Source organism: Panthera uncia, chromosome B4 (assembly GCF_023721935.1).
Source record: "Panthera uncia isolate 11264 chromosome B4, Puncia_PCG_1.0, whole genome shotgun sequence".
Classification (NCBI taxonomy): domain Eukaryota; kingdom Metazoa; phylum Chordata; class Mammalia; order Carnivora; family Felidae; genus Panthera; species Panthera uncia.
In genome coordinates this window covers 30172107-30191037 of record NC_064809.1, presented here as the reverse complement: position 1 = coordinate 30191037, position 18931 = coordinate 30172107, and the positions used below count along the sequence as shown (strand labels likewise).

Sequence of the window (18931 nt, the reverse complement as noted above, 5' to 3'; positions counted from 1 at the left end):
GTTCTTCTGTATAAAATCCCTCCACCCTGCCTGTTTGGCTTGCGTTCCATCAGATGGATGAGTGTGATCAGGTCAATGGATTGACATACCTGACGGTCAGTAGCACATCATGGCCTATGCGAATGGCATTGCCTGTGCAGGGGCTGTGATCTTATTTGACTGGCAAATTGTTTGACTTCATAAATTTCAGTTGTGTTTGAGAGTATAAGAAATGGAGGAGAAATATCAGAAAGCACATGTAAGAGGCGGAGTGAGGTGGGAGATGCACAGGGCTGAGGAAGGGAAGTGGGAGAGATGGCGGGTGAGGGCCCAGAAGTGTACACAGCCTGGCGTGAGAAGAACCACCAGGGTCCCAGTCCTGGGCAAGAGGGCAAAGAGGGATCACTGACTTTCTCCTGGTCGTGTTCCCAGGTAGCTCCATATTCCAAACTGATGCTCTGCTGTCTTTTCCACCTCCTCCTCTAGGCTGCCCTTCCTCGCTCCCCTTCTCCCTTCTGAAGCACCTGGTAGAAGGATCTAATTCATGGAAGGAGGGTTGCTGCTACTGGTACTGCCGCCGTCTGGAGTGTTTCCCTAAATAATAAAAACTCCCTCTGGGTTCAGCGTAGCCCCCTTATTACCACTAGGCATTTTATTCTGTGTTGATATGACAAAAGCAGAAATCCCACGATGAAAAAGTTGTTTCAGGCAAGAGGTCTGGGAGGTCTCTACAGCCTGTTCTCTGCCTTTAGAGAACAGTTTCTGGATGGGAGTGTATATTTGTGGGAAGATTTAGGAATGCTGAGCCACACCCAGCTTAGGCACCACTTGACAAAGGCTGTGTGCGGAGATCCAGAGGAAGGTAACAAGACCAAAGAGGAGCTCAGAGGGAGATAGCAAGAACCTACATGGGCTTGAGTCAAAACCAGATTTCTGACATGTGATATTCTTCAAAGACGCTTGACCTCTGCTTTTCAGATGTTGACAGCAGAGTTTTGTCTAAACAAGTTGGTATGACATTCGATACCAAAAAGACTTCACACACAACAGAAGTTCTCTTGAAAAGTGGAGCGTAGGGGCGCCGGGGTGGCTCAGTCGGTTGGGCGGCCGACTTCAGCTCAGGTCATGATCTCGCGGTCCGTGAGTTCTAGCCCCGCGTCGGGCTCTGTGCTGACAGCTCAGAGCCTGGAGCCTGCTTCATATTCTGTGTCTCCCTCTCTCTGACCCTCCCCTGTTCATGCTCTGTCTCTCCCTGTCTCAAAAATAAATAAACGTTAAAAAAAAAAAAATTAAAAAAAAAAAAAAAAAAGAAAAGTGGAGCGTAAAATAAAACAAATGGTCGAGACTTTGTACCAGTAGCACTAGAGAAAGGGGTCTGAATTGAAGGGACGTATACAAGCCGAAGTGGTGTGTAAATTCTCACTGTGAATAACCAACTTATAGACGGAATTCAAATTACATTTTGAAATGTCGGTAAGGGATGCTAGTCAAGTCGTATCACTAGTTTGGGAGGAAAGGAGACCTGAGAGGACCCACACTTAATTCTCAGTCAGAATAGGGTTCCTTTTTAATTTTTTTTTTTATTCCTAAACTACTTATTCTTTTTTCTTCTTTACTCTCTTTTCTTTAATCCTTTTAAAATTTCTAGATTACTGTCTTAGTGTTCAAAAGGCAACTCTAAAACTGAGTAGAAACATGTTCAGTTATAGTCACTGATAGAAAGACTTACTGAAGATCCTTTATGAAATATATGTATTTTTTCTTCTCCTGCTGACTCTCCATTTGCTCTTCATCTTTCCTTCTCCATGGCTTCCCGTCTGTTGGTGGTAGACTTCTCTGCTCTGTACACCTCACTTCCCCTCTGTCTTCCGCACCCAGACATGGTCTCCCCACCAGGCCCATTTATTATGTCTCTCAGCTGCTTGTCAACTTGTCAGCCTTGGTATTTATATCTTTCTTCATCCTTCTATGTCCTCCTCACCTTAGTGACTAAATTGCTTTCCTGAGGCATTGGGTCTTTGGTGTAAGATGATGGTCTACATGATGGTGGTCTTCAAGCCATACTGGAAGAAGTTATAATCATTAAGTGATAGCTATTGCCAAACCAGGGCACTTGCCCTGAGTGGATTCAGAAAACTCTAGTAGGCTCATTCTAGGACCAGACGCACCTGTGTGTTGGTTATAAAGAAATTCAGTGAACAGAGATTGCTGCTGTTGTTATTTGTGGCCTTTGACTAAGCAATCATGGGACAGTAAAAAGCTTCTTTCCAGTCTCTCAGAAAGTGGAGTTGTCTTCACTTAGAGAAGCTTCTTCAGTTATTCTTTGGTGCCTCTCCCTGCTTCTTGATTTCTACCCAATCCTTCTCACAAAGGATGGAAAGCTAATATTTTTTTAAATTTTTATTTAAAATTTTTTTAATATTTATTTATTTTTGAGAGAGAGAGAGAGAGAGAGAGAGAGAACACGAGCAGGGGAGGGGCAGAGAGAGAGGGAGACACAGAACCCGAAGCAGGCTCCAGGCTCTGAGCTGTCAGCACAGAGCCTCACATGGGGCTTGAACCCACGAACCACAAGATCATGACCTGAGCTGAAGCCGGACACTTAATGGCTGAGCCTCCCAGGCGCCCCGGAAAGCTAATATTTTGTTTATTGTTTTCCTTTGGTCACAAAGATGTCTCCCAAAACCCAGAGGCTAATCTTTGATGACAAAGTGACTTTGCCTTCAAACTAACTCTTCCAACACCCATTAGTCAGCCATTTACTGTGTGACACACTTTTCTAAGCATTTTACATGTGTTATTTCACTTATTTTTCCCCGTATCCTATGAGGTTAGATATCTGGCCTGTTTCACAGATGAGACAACTTGGGCCCAAACAGTATAACCCTCCTGGGGTCACACAGCCGGCAAGTGGCAGACAGGATTGGAATCTCTATCTACCTGAACCTAAGCATCATGTAGAAAACTTTCATTGTCTGCTATTTTCTCGAGTTTCTCTATGATCTGATCATTTCTTGTCCTCTCCTTAATTGAGAGCTTGTTGATACCACACTTATCACGAAAACATGTGTATATATGTGTTTGTGTGCCTGTATCTATATATATGTTCTTTCCCCACATATCTTACTTCAACCCTCAGCGAGGTCTTCTTTCTTCCCTCTAGACAGCTTAGTTTGAAGAAAATTTTAGCTACAAGAAATTCTTCTTTCACATCATCATAATTTCTGTCCCTAAAAAACCTTTAGTGACTTCTTGATGTGTTTAAATAAAAAAAGACTCTGTCTTCCTGAAATGATTCAAAACTCAGCTTACGGTGCATGAGAGCCATAGAGCGAAGCCTTGGGCTTTATAGAGTTGGGGGTTGGGGGCTCGAGAGGGTTAGTGGATCTCAGTAGGCTAAGGATGAAAAAGAGGTGAAATTTCTGTGGCCTACTTCTGGTTATCTTTAAATTGATTACTAACCCATGAAGGAATTCCACTTTTGTTGCTGTAACATCAGTAACAAGTTCGTTGTTTTAATTAAAGTTTCATGATTGATGTCAAATCCCTGGTTTCGTGCTGGCACTTTCCATCATTCATGTCCCTGGGCAGATTAATTTATGACTTTTTAAGTGAAGATAATCAGTGCTTTAGGCAAATAAACTATTCCATCAAATCTAAGGATTCTTGCCTGGGCTGATTGTACGAATGGTCTGATTCCCATTAAAAGAGAACCAGATAAAGATACTGGACACTGTTCAGTTAATCACAGTCATATCCAGAGATGATGCTGGACACCCCCAACTACATTTTAGGCCATGTGGAAAACGGGGAGATTTCATCCCAAACCATACTGATGGCACTTCTCAATGTTCAAAAATGCAAATGCTTCATTCCTGTGAGAGCCCCAGTGTCTGCATAGATCGCATTTTCCCTTCAGAGTCTTTCTGAACATCCTGTCATGTTGTGTGTGTTGATGTGAAAGCCTGAGCAATACATACTGTCGCCAAATGATTTTCTTATTGATAAATGGAGCAATATATTTTGTTTTATTACTCAATTCTCTCTTCCTCTCTTCCATTTTTAAGGCGAAAAATTAGGCCATGTCTTCCTTTCTGGCACAGATTGTTTTACTTTATCATAGCCAATCTTATTGTAAATTCATAAAAGCATCTAGAGACTTGATAGTAAATTAAAGATGTTTCAAAACAATAATGTTTCCTGAAATGATGTGCAACTTTATTGCAGAAGTGATAAGACTTAGAAATTTCTATATGGCTCTGATTTATTTCCCTATCCTGGAGTGACAGAATGGGAGTTAAGTAGGTTATCCCTGCCTTCAGGGAGGGTATGGTGTGTAGGAAAATAGTGCTTACTTTACAGACTTCCCAGGTTCTACAGGCCTGATGAGCATATATGCTGGAGAGTGTCGGTTGCTGACATATACATCTCGAAAGCCAGGACTTTAAGGGACTGCCTGTTGCATTTTTAATCATATAGGAGTCTAGACTTAAATCTTTCATAACTGAACTCATATTGTAATCCATTACATGTACTTCCTATTAGCTAGTGTCTCGGGCATTATGGTGGCAGCTGTGTAAAATATTTGTTTTGCTTGTTTAGGATTGAATTGTAACATTCTAAAACGAGCAATTCCTGCTGGGGTAGAAGCTGCCAGATCACTAATACCCCCGTACAGAGTCTTGCCAGTGTGTCTAAATTGCAGGAGGTACTGTTACCCTATGCAGAATCAATAGTGCCTACGGAGACACAGAAGGAGGACCCTTACTTTTGGATAGCCACCCAAGCCCTCAGTGCTCTCTCCTTTTTAGCCATTGTTTGCTGAGGACAGTCCTGTGTTAATCCTCCAGCCCGCATCACTGTGGCTGACACACGATTGCAGTGCAGCACTATTGGTTGAGAGGTTCAAATGCATATTCCACTTCCCCCCTCCCCCACCTCCTTTCTCCCTTTCCTTTCTCTCTCTCCCCTTCTCCCAAGCCTCACACTAACCTTTGGGATTTGCTTTTCTAGGCAAAGCAGGAAAAACGCCAGCTCTGTGTCCCAGGATTCCTGGGAGCAGAACTACCCCCCTGGGGAAGGCTTCCAGAGTGCCAAGGAGAACCCCAGATACTCCAGCTACCAGGGCTCCAGGAACGGCTATCTGGGCGGGCACGGCTTCAACGCCAGGGTGATGCTGGAGACCCAGGAGCTCCTTCGCCAGGAACAGAGGCGGAAAGAGCAACAGATGAAGAAGCAGCCTCCTCCTCCCGAGGGGCTCAACAACTATGACTCATACAAGAAAGTCCAGGACCCCACTTACACCCCTCCCAAGGGGCCCTTCCGGCAGGACGTGCCCCCCTCCCCTTCTCAGGTCGCTAGGCTGAACAGACTCCAGACTCCTGAGAAAGGGAAACCCTTCTATTCCTGAACAGGAGAAGAGTGGAGGCTTCATGTCATGCAATAAAGGACATTTTCTTATGAAGACTTGTATTTTGGGAGTTTTTTTAAAACCTTGATGGTACTATGGAATTTTTCTGTTTGTTGGTATCAGTGCCTTTAAGCAGTATGGGCGAAGAAATGGAAGGCCTTAATGTCTTTGCCACTATGTCTCAAGTGTCTATTTCATGGAAGGATTTCCCACCATCTGACAATCATCTGTTCGAGGCATTCACATGCTCTGCACCTCTCTGGAGTACCAGGAATGTTCACCTCCCCCATGAGATGTCCATGGCTTTATGTTACAGCCCCCTACAACTTGTGACAAATTACCTTGAAGTTGAAGGTGATATTGATCCCTCCTTCTCCCCTTTCGGTTTTCTTTGATGTGAGGCGACATCCCAATCTCTGGTGGATCAAAGTGGGTGACATACACCAGAAATTGGGGCTTTATGGTACTTCACAGCACAGTCATTTATGGTACTTTGTGATCAGTGTGGTTTTCCCTGTTCTCTCCCAGCTCCTTGCAACAGGAAAGTTCCTTCATCCTAGTAAAGAAGCTAAGCCATATCCAACACTGTCTGGTTATCATGGGGGTCCTTTTGCAACTGCCTTATAACTCGACATTACCAATAAAGCGATCATTGCAGTCTGTGTTTATAAATACACTTGTTCGGTCATGTTCCTGACACGTGTGTTGAGTCAGCGCAGCTCTGTGTGGGGGACGAGGGACAGGGAGTGACTTCTGGTCGGGGAAGAATGGAGCCTGCCCACCGGCCCTGTGCATATCATGACGTGGGAGGTGGTAGCTAAGAAAAGAATTCTCCCAGGATGAGCTTCTGGCCCACAACATCCCAGTAATTATTTTAATTAGTTTTCGTTTGACAGGTTGGCAGGAAGGGCATAGAGTGAGACAAAGATAAATCAGACGGTCGTTTTGGGATTCTAAAAACTCATTGGCTTGCAACAGTTTTTAAAGTCAGTTGGAAATCACGTTTGTCTAGCACACCCAGATGCTGTATCTCTGCCTGGTGATGCCATCCATGCTACTAGATAATTCTGCCACAAAACAAAGACAGATAAGGGAAAAGCTGTTACATCACCAAACAGTGGTAACAAAAGATTGCTCTCATGTCAATATTGTAATGTGTGTGGGGGTCACAAGGACCTCGATTGCTCCTGTGTTTTCAGCTGTCCGTCTGAACGTCATGTGTTGTGAACCATGGCTGGGTTGCTAAAGTGCCTGCAAATCCCGATGTGAAGAAAGCTTGAGATGAAAGCTCAGCACACCATGTATTAACAAAAAAAGAGAAAACAAACAAAAAAAGACATGTACCGATATGCCTTTTTTTTTTTTTTTACTGGCACATTGTATTTTTGTGTCCACTTGTTTTTAGAAAATATGTGAAGTGTCCACACGTGCCTGTGTCTCTTTTGCATTTCTGTGTAATGGTTCTATGTGTTCATAATGTGTGGCAATGTTTAAATGGTGTTACCAATGTAAGCATAGTGACCTTGGATGACAGCAGCTTTTTCTTACAGCCTTCCTTGAGCTGTGAGAAACAGCTTTCCCTGTACATATGAGACTTCTAATAAAAGGCATATTTCTTCCTGTTCTTTGTGGTGTCTCTAGTGCTCCTGTGGAAACTCCTAGCTGGGTTTTGGGTTATTCATTAATTTTTTTTAAGTATATTAGCAGGTGTGATTTCTTTTTTCGTATTTAGAAAAAGTTGAAAGTTTCCTTATATCTGTGTGCAGAGATGGAAGTGCATGATTGACTGCTTACTTGAACACCTGAGGAGGGGACAAGAAAGAGAAAAGAACCTGCTTAATGAGTTTACTGGAAGGCCCAGGCTGCCAAAAGAAGCCTGGGGAATTTGGAATTGAAGGAGCCAATACTCTAGAGCTAAATAAAAGAAAAATTATTCAGAAGGCTACATAATATTCCCATTATTTTCCTTTGCTCCCTCTGGATCATTTCAGCAAGCCAAACATTTTGAGGGAGTCCTAGCCTTGCGTACCATGAGCCCAGAGAAAAGTCCAGATTCTTTTCCACTTTCAATACCAACCAGTTCTTATTTCCAAATTACACAATAAGGCTTTGCTATATCTTTTAGATTCATTAATATGTATATGGTACTTTGAAGGCATAAAGGGCACTAGATCTACCCTAGATGCGTCTTGCACACAAATATCCCTGTGCGCACCACCACCCGCCCCCCCCCCCGCCCCCCGCCTCCCACAAAGGGCAAGCTTTGCACAGACCTGTTGCAAATTCCCTCCGTGTGGGGTGCCTGCATCAGCTGGTTGTCATAGCAGCCTTCGGTCTGTCACTAAATCCAATTCTGTCACCTCAGGATTAGTTATGAGAGGTGTGTAGCAAGCCAAGAAAATGGCACGTCTTTGGTTCTTATATGCATGCGAGGTGTGGGGAAGTAGAAAAGAGAAGATGGACAGATTTGTTAATTTTCTAACTGACCAGGAGGCCCATTGCAAATGCCAAAACTCACAGGTTGTTTATCTCAACGGACAGTGAGAAGTGGAGCAGGAGAGGTAATGTTGTATGTTGGGGGACCCCAATCACAAAGGGATTTGTAGATTAAAACTGACAATTTGAGCTACACTGAGAGAAGTAGGACTAGATATGAATCAGCACAGAAGGGGGACATGCTCTACAGAGCAGTCTTGTCCAAATGGCTGACCTCTGGCTCCAGAGCAATTCCAAAGGACCCGGCAGGATCACGGGAAGAACGTATCTACAGTAAGAGCCAGGCCAAGGGTAGTCAGCATGGGCACTGGGCTCTATGGCCTTGGGGGGGGGGGTAGTTCCGAGTCACAAAAGGGGGTCAGTGGCACCACCAAGGCCCACACTCAGATGAGGATGGGAGTGGAGTGACTCTGTTGTCCCTCAGTAAAGATGGTCCCATGGTTACATTATCACCACTCAGTCCATCAAGGCTATATAAAGTCTTATAAATACTTATAATTAGTTTATAAGATAATATGATATAAGACCTCTGTATCATATGTAAGTTAAACACTATCACCCATCTCTTCTCCCTGTGGCTGGTTAGACCAAAGACAGTTCAGAAGTCAAAGCATCCCATGGCTGATAGGGCTGTCCCACTAATAGGAAGGAAAGTGGCACCTTGGCTTCTCACTTCTGCCACAGAAGTCAAATGTATCCAATAAAGGACAATAAACCAAACGAATTTTCTGTTTCTTTGGGGGCAATTGATTTAACTGCAAACCCATTTTGAAGAAGGGCAGCAAATAAGTGAACAGAGCTGACCACTTGGCCAGCAGTGTGCTTTTGTGATCCTGTTCCCACATGAGTCTGAAAACAAGGCCAGAGGGAAGGGACAAGGCTTCCCTGTCCACATCATTGCTGGTGATTAACCCAAATAGGGCCACCATCTTCCAAACTTCCCTCCCTTCTCCAATAGTTTTTATTAGAAAGTACACGTGTTTGCATGTGAGTGTAATGGGCATATGTAGCACATGTAAAACGCATATGTAATTCTATATTTTTCTGGTTAGTTTAATGTGTTCTTTATTTCATCCTATGAGTCCTTGACACCCAGGTCTTGCCCCAGTTGAAATCAACCTAAGATGAAGCAGATAGTACTTTGCTTCTGGTTTTGTTTGCTTGTCCTGGAAGAATAAGTCACTAAGGTTCATCTAACTACCTCTAAGTATATCCCATTATGGATGCTTCTGTGGATCATATAGTGTGCCAAAAATGTAAATGTCTATGTAACTCAGTTCTTTCTTCTTTTCTTCTTCTTTTTTCTCTCCTCTCCTCTCCTCTCCTCTCCTTTCCTTTCCTTTTCTTTTTAACAAAGATTACTCCACTGGTGACATGTCAGGTAAGGAGATAATCCTCTTTTCTTACTTCAGACACAGGATATCATCTTAATAAGGCAGCTAATAAGAACGTTCACAGGTCAGAAAGTGAGAGTGACGGAGATGCTATAATGGAAAGCCACCTTCAGCTCTGAGTAATGATTAGATCACAATGCTAGTTGAATTAAATTTAATTTTTTTTTAATGTGTGGAGGATGAGGGTTATAATTTTGAGCATAAGCTTTTTTTTTTTTTAACAAGAAACTGATATTTTACCTTAAATCTCATGGGGAAGGGGGGAGAGTGTCATTGAACTCCATGTAGAAGGGACTTATTTCCCATTAGATGGGTGCTTTTCTCTAAAATTCACCATCTTCCCAGCCAGTGCTCATCCCCTGTTCTTCCTCTTCCTCGAGTTTTCATATCCCATTCAGCAAAGTAAAAAATACATGGGTGTCCTGTGTTCACACGTCTCATTTCTGTAGGCTAAACCCCATATTATAGAATTTCATTTTGAAAGGCTTCCATTATGAGTCCTATAAGATCAGGCATCCTTTGCTGAAGACAAGATTTTTTTTTCTTCCTTTCTGAATTCAGATGTAAATGATGTTTTTATTTTCTGATTTTTAATTTTTTAAAGCAAATAATATGTGCATTGGCCTGTCACTCCCCAGGAGGATCCATTCCGTACTGGACACAGGAGGAGAGTACAAGAAACGAGGATAGAGCTCTCCCACGGCGAGACTGAACAATTACTCATCTTTCATCCTCAGCGCTTATTTGCTCACAGGATCAATTAAATGTGTGAAAAACACGTTTTTCTGAATTGCTCAACTAACTGCTGAGTCACCTCACACTGTTGTTGGCTTAGAAAAGCCATTTGGAGTTTGTTCCCACTGTGGATGTCTCATGATGCTCCGACTCTATTCCCGGGGTGTCGTCAACCCCAGCAGATCAACGGCTGGAAGGTGGTGCTGGTGGCAGGAGCCCTTCTCCGGTCTCTGAAGGCAAGTTTGCCACTTGCTAGGAGGCTCCTCCCGAAGCTGAAGTTTGGCTCCCATGAAGGATTTTATGATGCAAATATTTTAAGTACAACTTTGAAGATTTTGCCATTAAAAACAGTCTCCATGGCTCAGGGCCCAGCCGACTGCAAACTACAAGGGGGAAAAGTGCCATATATTGCTGGCAAGTGACAGGAAGGAAAACAACACAAATTTCTAAACCAGTCGTGACCTTGGCTAATGATCTGGTTTCAGGGTTCAGTTCATATCTGACTTGCTTTTATTTAGCTCTAGTTGTCAGTGGCAACATACTATCACCGCTGTTTATGTTGGGATGAAATGGGTGAAGACATTAACGTAACAACCCAGAGACAGGTCAGATTAGGGCTCGCCAATGAATGGGGGGTATTTTGGAGTAATGCAAACCTTTGAACTTGCCTTGTGAAGCCTCAGAGTGAATTTGTCCTACACGTGCCCCAACCTTCAACTCCATTTCCAAACTTTCCTTCCTTTTATCTGCTTGGCTTGACTCCCATCTGAGCCCAAGGAGCTCCCACTCTAGTTCAGGCAACCAGATTCTACAGATTCAGATTCCACAAAATCTGAACCTGCAATGAGAGTACACAGGCCATCCCTGGCTTCCACTTTGTTTGCTTGATTTGTGCATGTAGCACTTTACAATTTTGCACAACTTTCTCATCTTCTCTGAGTCTCCAAACCCCGTGAAGCAGGTTAGAGAAATGAGAGCCCAGTTCTACACATGAGGAAACTGAGACTCCCTGAGTTCGTGGCTTGCCAGTTGGTGAGCAGCTCCATCAGAACATAAAACCCATTGTTCTGACAGCAGCCCACCTTTGCGGTGTAAAGTTGTATCAAAAGTAGAGGTTTTTTTGTTTGTTTTTAACAATTTTAAGGTCCTTACTTAATGATAACTCATTGATTGGGAAAAGAAACACCATATAATGTATAAAGAGTGATGAAGGTAGTAATGTCTTGAAAATAAATTTGGTAACCACCATGCCATTTACATATACTTGAAAATTCCATATGCATATATCACATATTGTAAATATATACATTACATGACATAAACAAAATGGTTTATTCACATTGTAGGGCCAGTGTGTTTTAAATTTCAAATATTTACTGAAATAGATCATGCCAGGCTTCCATGTGGATTTGCAGACCCCACTGGTTCTCTTGTTGATAACCACTGTTCCATGCTTTGGGTCCTCTGCTTCACTATTTAAATCTCTTAGACCAGAAGGTATTCATTCCTAACTAAGCCAGGTTTTAACGTTCAGAAAAGAAAAGAAAAGAGTCACATGAAATTGAAGACAGCGAAATTTCAAAAAATGATAAAATTAGTATCTGAAATAGGAAGAAAAGAGGATATAGTGGAGCACAGAGTGGCCACGACAAAAAGCCAATCCTAGCAGCCGCATTTCTGAAGCAGATGCAAAAGAGACCCCAAATCCTGAAACAAAATAGAAAAGATCACTGGGAGATTGTGAAACAATAACAATTTGCATTAAATCATCAGCTGTTTTCAGCACAGATGGGAAAAGCCTGTTAGGAAATGTTGTAAGACATGTGGAGTGGGTTTCAAGCTGGACATGCATTAAAAACATTCTTAAGCTTTCGCATTGGGAATAAAAATGTAAATCATTTTTAGTGATGATTTTTTTTTCTTTACATATCATTATTCTTTGTATTTTATCTTATTTTTGTTAAGGAGACGACATAGTAATAGCCAGGGGGAAATGATCCATTTATAGAGTTGGATAGATAAAATTTATCTTCAAAGAGGTAGAATATTAATTATGCATGGAAAGAAACTTTTAGCTCTGAAACATTCCCAAGGAAACGAGTGGCTTATTTCAATCAAGATCCTAATCAAACACAGTTCAGCATCTCAGAGAGAAACACTGGCAGCCACTGAGAGGTTTCAGAGCAGCAGGCATTTTGTGCAGCATCCCAGGCCCAGTGCTGCCGGGGACGCTCCCTGGGGTTCCCCTGAGAGGGCCCTGTCTATCCTCAGTTCCTTGCTCCTTTAAATGAACAGTTGGGTTGTGAGGCAGGAGCCAGTGGCCAATGCTCCAGTCCCCTCTCCTCTGATCCCCTGCCCCTAGAGAAGAGACATAGACAGCCACAGACTCAGTGTCTGGAAGAACTGGCTGGCCTAAGGAAACGAGTTTCCAATAACTAATCCAGCTGAACGAGGCACTTCCCTTGGCTCCGGCTCTCCTTCCCGTAAGCCAGGAAATGTTCTCTCCATTCTGTAGGGGATGGCTCATCAGGGATTTCTTATCTCTGATTGGCTACTTCATATACTGTACTAGTATCTTCTGCTGCCTATCTTCAGTCCTTTTAGGTGTTCCCTCTGGATTAATTGAAAATCGCGGATATCCTGTTTGTGTGATTCGTTCAAGGTAATTGTAAGGCCATGAAGAGCCCAATATTGATTTTTAAGGAAGATGCCACTTTATATGGCCTGAAATGTGCAATGTAGAATGTGGAGTCAGTTTAGGAAAGATAATTATCTCATATTCATTCATTCATTTATAGCTCCCGTAGTCCGCCAAGTGCTGTGCTAGATGCTGAGAATACGCCAGTAAATGTTACAGTTGCGTTCTAGTGGGGAATAGCTATATAACAGAGCGTGAAACTTGGCAGGAAGAAAGTAAAGGAGGATTGTGGGATGGAAAATGAAAAGGGAGCGAGGGGGCTGCTACTTCAAGCAGACAGGGATCTCAGTTGAGCAGGGATCTGAGGAGGTGAGGGAGCCACGTGGCTGTTTGAAGGAAGAGCATGCCCAGAAGGAACCGCAAGTGCAAACTCCTGAGGCAGCAGAGTGCCTGGTACATTCATGGCACGGTAAGGGGGCCAGGCTTAGTGTTCTGTCAGGGGAGGGTGGCTAAGAGAGAAGCAAGAGAGTTTCCACAGTCGTGATCAGAGCTGGACAAGGAGAAAAGGGAGGACAGGAGTCAGGTAAGGACACAAAACAATGTTGGTCAATGGATTCCGGTCAAGGAATGGTTGGAGCTGGGGAATTGGAGTCAGCAGTGAGTGGGCACTTTGAGGAGAGTTTTGGAGGGAATACTGATAGGTGTGACTGTGAGGCAGAAGACGAGATCAATGGAGGTGAGGCAGTCAAGGAACAGAGAGACCAATATGTTAGTAGGATCTTCTTCGTGGGTGTTGAAATCAGCAACAACAATAAATATGGTTGTGAGACAGCAATTCCGGTGGTAAAATCTTCACAGAATGAAGATTGATAGAAAACCATCACCAAGAGTGAAATAACACATATTATATCTAATTAACAGCTTCAAAGGAGTGTGTGTGTGTTGGGGCTGAGGTGGGAGGTTATGGAGAAAGGAGGAATCATGACCTGGAAGTGTCAGTAAGGAGTGAGACACCTATCCCATTTCCAAGCCCAAAATATGTGCTGTGTGAACAAAAACCAACCGCCTCTGGAAAGGCTGGGCATGTTGATTAGGACAAGAAGCAGGTGGACACTGGGCAAAGCTCTTTAGGGACTTCAGACTACATAAGGGAATCCTAGAAGTCTTTGGCTGCTGCTGAGGTCTGAAGAAAAAGGGAAGCAAAGCTGAGGTCTGAGGGGTGGTAGACATTCAATTCTAATTATCACCTACTTCTCAGATGCTGAGAGTGAAGAGTCTTGCAAGGAACATTATGGGCCCCCTTGCCTGAGGGCAATGCTGTATCTTCCTGCTTCTCTGCAGTCCAAATCCCCAAACTGGCTTCACGCCATGTGCACCTGTGTCTTGACGATACATGTATTCACGCATTCATTCACTCATTCAGAGGTGAATGTATACCAATGTGTGTCACTGTGTGTTCACTGGTGAACTAATGAGACATTGATGTTCTTATAAAAACTGCAGTTCAAAGGCAGAAGCCAACATTAATTAAATAAACTAATAAATGTAGTATGTTAAACTGTGACAAGAGCTCTCAAAACAAATTTGCTGGGAGCAAGAGGCGGGGGCAGGGTAGGTAGTTAAGCTGAGGACAGCAAAAGGTTGCGACAGTGACATGTACGCTGAGACCTGAAGGGTTCTGAAGACTGAACGAGAATTTGACAATATATCACGAACCTGGAAACTTCATCCCCTGTGACATTGAGGTTTCATTTTCTAGAATCTAGCTAGCTAGATTAGGCATGTTAATTAGAATCTAGTTAATGAAACAGCTCAAAAAGTGGACAGAGATTTTTTTTTAAAAAACAAACATTGTTTATAAAAGGAAAATGAGACTTAACCATGTAAAAATAGGGAAAAAGCTAAGTAAATTATGGTATAAAATGTGGCGCTATGTTATCAGTTTCTCCAATGCTTCTAAATACATTTCACCAACACAGAAATAAGATGACAACATAATGTTCAATAAAAGAAAGTGGGACGTGAGGTTGTGCCCCAGCCTGACTGACTGCACACATCTGCATGTATGTATGCACAAGTGTGTGCATATGTGTACATGTGAAGGAAGGGAACCAATATGCCCGATATTAATAAGAGTTTTCACTGAGTGTTTGGACCAGGATTTGTATTTACTTCTTTTTCTGTGTCTCCATTGAAATAAAGATAATCACTTTATTTAAAAATTATTCTTAAATTTAAAAAAATTTTCAAAACTTTGTAGTTAGCTATTGTCTTTTCACTCTTTGGCTTTGGAGTTGGTCACATGTGATGGCAATAGTCAGTCAGCAAATGTATATTGAACCCCCAGGGCACCCGGGCCTTCTCCACGGCTGTGGGAGGACATCTAAGGTCAAAACAGGGAAGGTCACCTGGCTTGAGGTGAGTCAGGGTGACTCGGGGGAGGTGGGTCATGGGCTTGTGTTTCCATGAAAGGGTGGCATTGAGGAGGGGAGAGGAGGGAGGAGGACTTGTGTAAGAAAAACCACCATGTGCAACTTGAAGAAGTGGGGCTTAGCCTGTGTGAGCAGCTCTGTGGAGACAGGCATGGGCACCTGAGCTGGACGAGGCAGGGTGGAGCCAGCTGCAGAGAGGTGTAGACACCAGGGGCCCATAGCGGTGAAATGGTAGACTCTTGAGCATTCAGTTACTCAATTCACCACACACTTGTTGAGTGTGTCAGGACTGTTTATGGAGCTTGGGATACATTAGATAAAAACCTCTGCCCTCATCTGGCTTACGTTTGAGTGTATGTTAGGGGAGTAGGGTGGGCGGTGAGAGGAGAGAGACAATAAACAACCGACTCAATAAGTAAATGTTAAGAGTGTAAGAAAAGTGATGCGTGGTCGAGGGGAAATGAGCCGCATATGATGAGCAGGTATGTATGTAGAGGGTGGGGGCTGGTCGCCATACTGATTGGGGGTCATGGCAGGCCTCACAAGGTCTCACTTGTGCAAAGGCTGGAAAGCAGGGGTGCTGAGTCTTGTAGAGACAAATGGAGGCCGGGCTGAAGTTGGTAGTGAAGAATCCTAGAGAGAGTGGTTAAGGTACATGAGTGATAACTGGAAGACTGGTGTGTAAGGCACAGAGAAGCACAGATGTTATCACTGTGAATACTGACATCAACACAAAGGATGGCAGGAGCAGCACCAGTGAAAGTGGCAGTGAGGCAGGATGTGATAAGACCCATGTAGGGTGATTGGGTTGGAGGTGGAGTCCAAAGACATGAGTTTTGAGGAGAAAATGCAGGCTTGCAGTGTAATGGGAGTAAAGGAAGAGGCCTACACTTCTTTTTTAATGTTTATTTATTTATTTTGAAATAGAGAGAGAGAGAGAGAGAGAGAGGAGAGACTGTCAGTAGGGGAGGAGCAGAGAGAGAGAGGGGGAAAGAGAGAATCCCAAGCCACCTCTTGCTGTCAGCATAGAGTCCAACACAGAGCTCCATATCACTAACCATGAGAACATGACCTGAGCCAAAGTCAAGAATCTGAGCCACCAAGGCACCCCAGAAGAGGCCTACTCTTGCTCTAAATCCAGGACTGCGAGGTGCAGGAGGTGAACTGCTTCTTCTTGTGCTGGCTGTAGGGAAGCCGGGCCTCAGATAGTTGGGATTCAGAGCAGAGGTTGAGAATGCAGATTTTGCATTCAGTGAATTCCTGAAGCACTGGGGATGGTGTCTAAAATGAAAAAGGTGGAATTGAGAACAAAATAGCAGATGTACAGAGTTTTCTAGGGATTAGAATGTGAGGGGTAAGGGGTGCCCTGGGAATCTAGGGCTTCTTGCAATGACTGCCAAAAACAGCAAAAATGGACCATTGTGGTGGCAAGGCCATGACTTGGGGTGTAGATGGGAAGGTGTCTGTGGCCCTCTCTTAGCCCCTATAGATGGATGTGAAGAGATCTGGGGAAACTATGACATACTCTGAGCCTATGCCTCCTCTTGACTCCCATTGAAGGAAAGAAGGCATGGTCTTCACACCAGGACACCAGGGTCACTTTTGACTCATGAGGAATGCTCCCAGTGGATGGATTTGAGGATGTCTGGGGAAGCCATCATGAAGAACAAGCAGGGAAGAGGTAGGATAAGAGCAACATCTCAGGAAAATTAACTGCACAACATATGCAGGTGGATGGATAGAAAGATTAACTAAAAGATGGAAGGCTGTGCAGTATCAGATATTGCAGAAACCCAAAGAAATGCAACTGAATTTCTTGGAGGGCAATTTGGTTTGTCTTGAGATTAATGAATGACCTGCTCAAAATATTTGGTGGTGGTGATGACATTTATGTACTTTGTCTTTGGTATATTGACATGATCCTCTTTCAGTGGATTAGTGTGTGCCTTAGTCTGGGTCTCTGAGGGGCAGACATCAAGATGAGCTTAGATGTACAATAGATGAATTGGAGGGGGATGCTGGTGGGAGGTGATGGGGAGGGAGCCAAGGGAACCTGAGAGAGACATCAGACCATGATGCAATGCTGTGAGGAAGAGAGGGGAGAAAGAAAGGCCGTAGACTACATGAAGTTCTGGGAATGTTTGATAAGGCCCATGCGGAGTCTTTGTGCCAAAGTCACCCATCAGAAGAGACCCAGAACAAGTCTTCTTAGTGTCTATGCTGCACTGTTGACTGGGAGAAGCTCATGGAAAGCATGGTCTTGTTACAGAGACATGGGTAGATTTCAAGGGGACTGGAGCAAGGGCCCTCAGTCAACTACACTGGGGAACTAGTAGAGAATCCTAGATGCTCACCTTTAGGGTTGCAGATCTGAGGTTAACTCTCCATTCATGATGATTTCCAGAACCATCTGCATTCTATCTATCATTCACTAGACTTTGTGTTGATCTAACCTCCTCTTGCCTGGGATATCTTCCTACCCAGTTCATGTGTCTTAGAACATAGTTGAGACTGAATGGCAAGACAGAGGGGTACTATCTGGTTCATTTTTTCTCAATAAAACACTGTGCAGATCATGAAAGTTCTAAGAAGTGAAGATGTTTTCTCTGATATTGCTTACTATTAAGAGTAATAACTGAAGTTGGAAACATTGATATAGAATGATAAAAAGCGCCACATTTCACCACCATTCTCTTTTCATAAAGTCTTATTGTTTTGTGGTATGTTGCAAGAAACCCCAGAGAAAGATGTGCTCTAAAACCATCTCCAACTGGGTGACAACATTTTGAGTTTCCTTACCTACAGATTGGGAGTAGCAAATAGTCTACTCTGTATCTGAAATGGCTGCTCCTCCTCACCCCCAAGTTATTGCCAATTTAAAGCCAATATTTAGATTGGCTCCTGTCTAGGAAAAAACTCTCTCTTCCTAACTGGTAACCATTCCGTGCTCTATGGGTAAGCATAACTAATCAAAATTAGTCTGGCTGCTCTCCAAACCCCCTTGGTCAGTGGGAATTTGTTGTAATTGACCAGCGACCTAGACTGCAGAAAGTAATAGAGAAACTACCTGTAACTTAGTATGTGTGAGAGAGGTTTGGAAGAGGTTCTTGTTTCCCTTTTCTGAAAAAAGTTAAGTGCAAAAAGGAGGAGCCCAAAGTTTCTAAATCCTCAGGTTGGTTCAGAAACCCCTTTACTTAAAAAAATTTTGTTGGGGCGCCTGGGTGGCGCAGTCGGTTAAGCGTCCGACTTCAGCCAGGTCACGATCTCGCGGTCCGTGAGTTCGAGCCCCGCGTCAGGCTCTGGGCTGATGGCTCGGAGCCTGGAGCCTGTTTCCGATGATTCTGTGTCTCCCTCTCTCTCTGCCCCTTCCCCGTTCATGCTCTGTCTCTCTCTGTCCCAAAAATAAATAAAAAACGTTGAAAAAAAATTTTGTTAACATTTATTTATTTTTGAGAGACAGGCACAAGTGGGGGAGAGGCAGAGAGAGAGAGAGAGAGAGAGAGAAAGAATCTGAAGCAGGCTCCAGGCTGTCAAGCACAGAGCCTGATGCAGGGTTCGGACCCATGAACTGTGAGATCATGACCTGAGCCAAAGTCTGATGCTCAACTGACTGAGCCATCCAGCTGCCCCTGGAAACTCCTTTTCTTAATCACTGGTTCAGTAGCTAGAATAAGTGAAAGTTCCCTTGCTATGATGAACTCTTGGCTTGATCTTTTCTGAGTGGCCTTTATTGAAAGATTTTAAAGTTTAATCAGAAAAAGAATTGTTTAAAAGTTCAGCTTTTACAAATCCCAAAAATAAGAGCTCTCACTTAGCTGTGATTGATTTCTAGGTTAAAGAGTCACAC

At 43.5% G+C, this 18931-nt stretch overlaps 1 protein-coding gene across 13 annotated transcripts in view; it reads left to right on the top strand.

The window, feature by feature from the left end:
* Positions 1-7013, top strand: part of PARD3 (par-3 family cell polarity regulator) — a 662524-nt gene extending 655511 nt beyond the window's left edge. For all 13 annotated transcript variants that reach the window (XM_049626966.1, XM_049626964.1, XM_049626959.1 and 10 more), the window contains one exon: positions 4993-7013. In XM_049626966.1, coding sequence (XP_049482923.1) covers positions 4993-5389 — 397 coding nt within the window. In that variant the 3' untranslated portion in view covers positions 5390-7013. The remainder of the gene's footprint in view (positions 1-4992) is intronic.
* The last annotated feature ends 11918 nt before the right edge of the window (positions 7014-18931 follow it).